Here is a 6,000-nt window from a genome sequence, read left to right as displayed (position 1 = left end):
CTGAGGAAGGAGCAACTAACAGCTGATGACTACTGGGGAGGGAAACTCTGTTTTCACTAAGGGTATAGCCTCATGCCAGTCTATGGTGGTGCACACCTATAATCCCAGCACTCAGGAGGCAGAGACAGGCAGATCTCTGAGTTCCAAGCCAGCCTGATCTACAAGGTAAGTTCCAGGTCAGCCAGGGATACATAGAGAAACCTTGTCTTGAAAAACCAAAAAAAAAAAAAAGTGAGGAGGGTGTATGGCCTCTAGGTCAACCATGCTCCAGTAGTTAGCCCCATAGCCATGTACATATGGACATCATAAATTCAACAAAATGGGTTATTTCTTTTAAAGAGATATGAAGTTAGGAAAGGGTGGAGGAAAGGGTAGATCTAAGAGGAGTTAAGGGTAGGAGTGGAAATAAATATGATCAAAATATTTTATATGCATGTACGGAATTCTCTAAGAATTAATAAGCATATTTATACAGAAGGAAGATCCAAGAGAAATTAAAAGATATTAGCATCCATAAAACCTGCAGTTTTTGAGGCATCTAAGGAATAGTAATTCATGTACTTCATAAGAATCGTTGAGCTGTCCTGTTTGTGCAGGTGGGAGACTATGGAAAGTTCAAACACCAGTTCAGAAGAGGGCTTCATTTTGGTGGGCTTCTCAGACTGGCCTCACCTAGAACCTGTCTTCTTTGCCTCCATTTCTATTTTCTACTCTCTGACTCTCTTTGGCAACACCCTGATCATCATCCTGTCACGACTGGACCTTCGCCTGCACACACCCATGTACTACTTTCTCTGCCACCTCTCGTTCCTGGACCTCTGCTACACTGCCAGCACTGTGCCCCAGCTTCTGGTCAACCTCTCTGGACTTGACAGGACCATCAGCTTTGGAAGGTGTGTGGCCCAGCTCTTCATAATGCTCTCGCTGGGAGGAATTGAATGTGTGCTTTTGGTGACAATGGCTATAGACCGCTATGCCGCCGTGTGTCGCCCACTCCACTACACAACCATTATGCATCCCCTTCTTTGCAGGGCATTGGTTGTATTCTCCTGGGTGGGAGGACTCGTGAACTCTCTGATCCAGACAAGCCTCGTGATGGCCAGGCCTCTCTGTGGACACCAGCTGAACCACTTCTTTTGTGAGCTGCCTGTTCTCCTGAAGTTGGCCTGTGAGGACACAGGAGGAACAGAGGCCAACTTGTTTGTGGCCCGGGTCATTATCTTAGTCTGTCCTTTAGTGCTAATTCTAGGCTCCTATGCCCACATTGCCAAGGCTGTACTGAACATCAAGTCCATGGCTGGTCGCAGAAAGGCTTTTGGGACGTGTGCATCTCACCTCATTGTGGTTGCCATGTTTTTTGGCTCAGGCATCTCCACATATCTTCAGCCTGTCCACAGGTATTCTGAGAGGGAGGGAAAGTTTGTTGCTCTTTTTTATACTATCATCACCCCCATGCTCAACCCTCTGATTTATACCCTGAGGAACAAGGATGTGAAGGGGGCTCTGTGGAAGGTACTGGGGAGAGGCACAGATTCCAGGTAGAAGAGGAAACAAGAGCCAGTAAAATACACAACATTAGGCTGGTGCAAAAGTGTTTGATGTGCACTATTGGAATACATTATCCATAGGTGTGATTATATAAAACATCATTTTAATTGTAATTTCTCACTTTCTTTACTAATGACATTACCTCTTTATTTTATATTACTGTGGAAATGATGTTGAACAAATTCAAGCAATTTTCTTAGTGGTGTGTCCCAGCTTAGAGTCAGTGTAGGTGGCCAAGACACTGCCTTCATCATGCTATCCCAACTCATCAGAGTACGAGGCTTCGTTTTCTAGAGTAGGATAGCATAGTAATCACAAGTCTTTGCCTTGGGACTCAAGGCTGGGTGGTGAAACCTAACACTAGGATAATCCTAATGGTTTCCACACCCAGATTAGTGTCCATACAAAGAGTGCTTGAATCAGGTCAAGAGGAGAACTGTTGCTCTAATACCACCTTTCTGTGCTGGCCGTTGTCACCTGTGGCTAGTTACAGTGGCCTTGGGCCATGGGTCTACCTCAGCAGCATACAGCTCATGCCAGGGTGTCCACTGGTCTCATCTAGACTTGCGATGGTCTCAGTGGGCCAGATTCTGTGTAGTCTTTATGGTGTTTGTGGCCCTGGGTGTTGCATATAGCAAGAGCCTTATCTTACTATGGTGAGTCTACCTAGATCCTGGAGAATGACTTGCTTCTCACCACAGACCACTGATTATAAATGAGGTGTTTACTGTGATCCAGAGAGGACTGTAGCATGAAAACAACCTCCTTGGAACTCACTCACATTTGCTGAACAACACGCCAGCTGAAGTTTGCAGATCTCTCTAGGCTTACATCACCCTCCATTTCTGATACAGTGACACACACCTCGCGTGTGCGTGTGACTAACCTGGCCTTAGCCTGCCATCTAGTGCTGAAAATGCAAAAGTAGCTAGAAGCCCAGAGAAAACACAAAGAAGTCTGCTGTCTCTCACCCCAGCCTTTTGTTAAACGCAGCAGAAGTACAAAGAGTTGCACTCCACCAAACCCTTGGAACACTCGTAGAAGTCAGTATACATTAGATTAGACAGAAACATCTTTCAGTCTTTTGATTTCTTTTCCTTTAGTTTGAAAAATTGTATAATATTTAATTGACTATTGTCATATTTTTGTATGTGATAGTACAGCTTTAACTTATCTTACTACATCAATGTTTTGGATTTCTTTTAAGATAAACAAAAACGTCACTTAGAAGCCATGAACTATTTTATTTTATTTGATTGTCGAAATTCTTTGTTTTGAAAATGATCATTTGGGTTCACTCAGGAAATACATGTCAAGAAATTTATATTATAAGTTAGCTGTGATGTATCAGTAACTGCTGTATATTACTCTCTTTTTTCAAAGAAATTTAATTGATTTTGAAGTTTTCTAGTCACATGCTTCGTGACTAATGCAAGGAAATCAAGTCCTGTGTTGTGTTTGTTCTTGTTATTTCTGTTCAGGCTGTATATTGTAGCTTAATTTTTATTTGCAATTAATTTATTCAAACTAAGAAAATACTTTTCAAAATAAAAAAATAATCTGCAAAAACAAGCCTAAAGCCAGATTACAAAGGCTAGAATAAACCCCTGGTGTTTCAGTCCATAAACGGTGTCGCAAAGAAAAATGCACAAAGCTCTTTCATGGCAACACGGCTTCACCTGACAAAACAAGGAATGGATGGGGCAAATACAGGGATGGAGAAGTTAAAATCGGTGTGGAAAGGAAATGAATCAACAAATACAGACAACACAAATATAATGCAGGACCCTAGCAGCAAAAAAAAAAAAAAAAAAAAAACTTAGAGAGCCGGAAACAATTCAAAAGTCAAATAGAAGGGCTGGGATGTAACTCAGTGGCAGAGGATTTGCTGACCATGAGCAAAGCCCTGGATTTAAGCCCTAAAACCACAATAAAACAGAAAATCAAGCAGAAATCATTGAGTAGAAAAGCAAACTAAAGAAAACCGACTCTCCCTTCCCCAGCAGCTGTCAGTTGTCAATAGCCTCTCGGCTAAAGATGGGAACTCAGGAGGGCCTCCCTCTCTATGCTGGACTGTTGACTGGCTTAATCATGTGCAGATCTTGTGCTGGCGATTTTTTTTAATCGACATGAAAACCTATTGTTTTATCTTTTAAAGGAGCCCAAATTCCTGGCAACACTGATCCTGAACTGCCTCAGATAAAACAGCAGCAACTGCCCCTAGAAAGCACACAGAGCTGTTTCCCTCAGCCAGCCCCTTTACTGCATGCCATCTTCCCAGATTGGAGGCAGGGACTTGCAGAGTCCCAAAACACTCAAGAGAAACACAAATCCCCTTTGTTTGTGGCCTAACAACAAGCCTGGCTCTTATAGATTCTACTCATTTTTACTCATCAAAATTTCCAGCAAAATAAATGCAGTGGTGGGTTACACAAACACCTTCTATAGCGGACACCAGTGTGAGGTATTTGGAGGACAGATTTTTTTTCTTTTGTTCTTTTTAGACTCTGTAGAGGACTGATATCATTTTTACAAAATGCCTGTGTTTTCCCAGGCTTCCAGGTATGTTCTAAACATCTTTAATTTCACTAAAATATTTTACTTGTTTTTCCTTAAAATTACAGAAGTCAGTATTCACATGCCAAAGTTACCAATGTTTCAAGGCATCATTATTCATAGCTACCAAACTGTGGGTACAAGCCAAATGTCCAGTGCATGAATAGAGAAGACAGGATCTATCCATGAAAGAGAACCTTGTCAATCATGTAGAAGAATGCTGTGCTGATGAAAGAAATACAATGATAGAGGGAGACATCGTGGGGATAGAGAGAAACTGGGCGCTAGGGAAGTTCCCAGGAATCCACAAGGATGACCGCAGCTTGGACTACTAGAAATAGTGGAGAGGGTGCCTGAACTGAACTGGATTACCCCAGTGACCAGAGTGGTGAATACTCTGTCATCACAGAGCTTTTCTCCAGTGACTGATGGAAGCAGATGCAGAGATCCACAGCCAAACACCAGGCAGAGCTCCAGGAGTCCAGTCAAAGAGAGAGAAGAGGGATTCTAATGAGCAAGTGCACCAAGATCATGATGGGGAAACCTGCCGAGACGACCAAACCAAACTAGTAGGAACTCATGAAAGTTGAATCAATGGCTGGGGAGCCTGCATGGGACTGGGCTAGGCCCCTCTGCCTGTAAGACAGTTGTGTAGCCTGATCTGCTTGGGGGGGGGCCCCTGGCAGTAGGATCAGAATCCATCCCTGGTGCATGAGCCGGCCTTTTGGAGCCCACTACCTATGATGGGACACCTCGTGCAGTCTTGAGGCAGGGGGAAGGGCTTGGACTTGTCTCTACTGGATGTGCTTCCCCATGGGAGGCCTTGCCTTCTTGTGGGGAGGAGTGGGGGGGTGGGTTGGGAGGGGGAGGCTGAGGGCGGGAAGAGGGAAGAGGGGTATCTTTGATTGGTGTGTGAAACAAATAGAAACATTTTCTTAATTAAAAAAAAAAAGAATGTTGTGCTGAAATTCTCCACCATGGACAATCCCCTAAAACTATGCAAAGAGAAAAGAGCTTAGACACAACAAAAGGTCATACACACTGTGAAGTGTCTTACTATGAAATGTACAAAGAGACAAAATTAGATCAATGGTTGCCTGAAAGTGAGAGTCGGGACAGTGACTGCAAATGGGTATGAAATGAAATGAGGTGACAAAATGTTCTAAAATAATAAATATGCAAATTTGTGAGTATACTGAAACATTAAAATGTAGATCTTAAACATGTGCATTATGTATGTGAATTATATCCCAAGAAAGCTGTTATAATCAGTGTTTGATGATTATATTGCAAACAAAGCCTATCACTGTATAAAGGTCCCACAGTCTTCCCACACCCTTCCTATATGCAAAACCAATAAACAGTGTAACAATAATTGCACCTTTTATACTTTTTATTAATGAAATTTATTCTTTGATGATTTCACACATGTAATGTATTTTGATTACTCTCAAGCCCACACCCTCTCTTATCTCCCTCCCACCACTATATCCCCTCCTCTTACAGGTCCCTTTCCCATGTTCATGAATGTGGACATCCCTGCAACCTCAAGGGCCAAAAGAATGTCTATCTGTGTGAAGCAAGAAGAAAATACAGCTCAAAACCACTTAGTTAGCTGGTGTTGGTTCAAACTTCTAGACTCTCACACCAGGCAGTTTATTTCAGACCTATTTAAGCATAGCACAATTTGGGGATTGAAGTTTCCTGATGACAACTCAATCCTGTGGGTACAACAAAGCTTAAGATGTGTGTATATTGAAACTCTTCATAAAATACATACAGCCTCTTCCAAAAAGCTGGGTTCTGTTGACTCAGAAACAACATTCAAGATAAAGGTCTAGGAAGAAAACTGAGGTGAACATAATAGCCTGTGGGAGTCAGGATTGGCCCGGCCCT

At 42.6% G+C, this 6,000-nt stretch overlaps 1 protein-coding gene across 1 annotated transcript; it reads left to right on the top strand.

Moving 5' to 3' along the window:
* The first annotated feature begins 606 nt into the window (after positions 1–606).
* On the top strand, positions 607–1,542 carry LOC128122515 (olfactory receptor 2Y1-like). The gene has a single exon (XM_052758146.1). The coding sequence runs from the start codon at positions 607–609 to the stop codon at positions 1,540–1,542; it is 936 nt and encodes a 311-aa protein (XP_052614106.1).
* The last annotated feature ends 4,458 nt before the right edge of the window (positions 1,543–6,000 follow it).

This window comes from Peromyscus californicus, unplaced genomic scaffold (genome assembly GCF_007827085.1).
Source record: "Peromyscus californicus insignis strain IS unplaced genomic scaffold, ASM782708v3 Scaffold_3__1_contigs__length_106647218, whole genome shotgun sequence".
Taxonomy (NCBI): domain Eukaryota; kingdom Metazoa; phylum Chordata; class Mammalia; order Rodentia; family Cricetidae; genus Peromyscus; species Peromyscus californicus.
Note: the sequence above shows the minus strand (reverse complement) of the source record. Positions and strands in the feature narration are given on the sequence as shown.

Coding starts and splice junctions, on each gene's coding strand:
- LOC128122515 (XM_052758146.1), top strand. CDS start 607: ATGGAAAGTTCAAACACCAGTTCAGAAGAGGGCTTCATTTTGGTGGGC.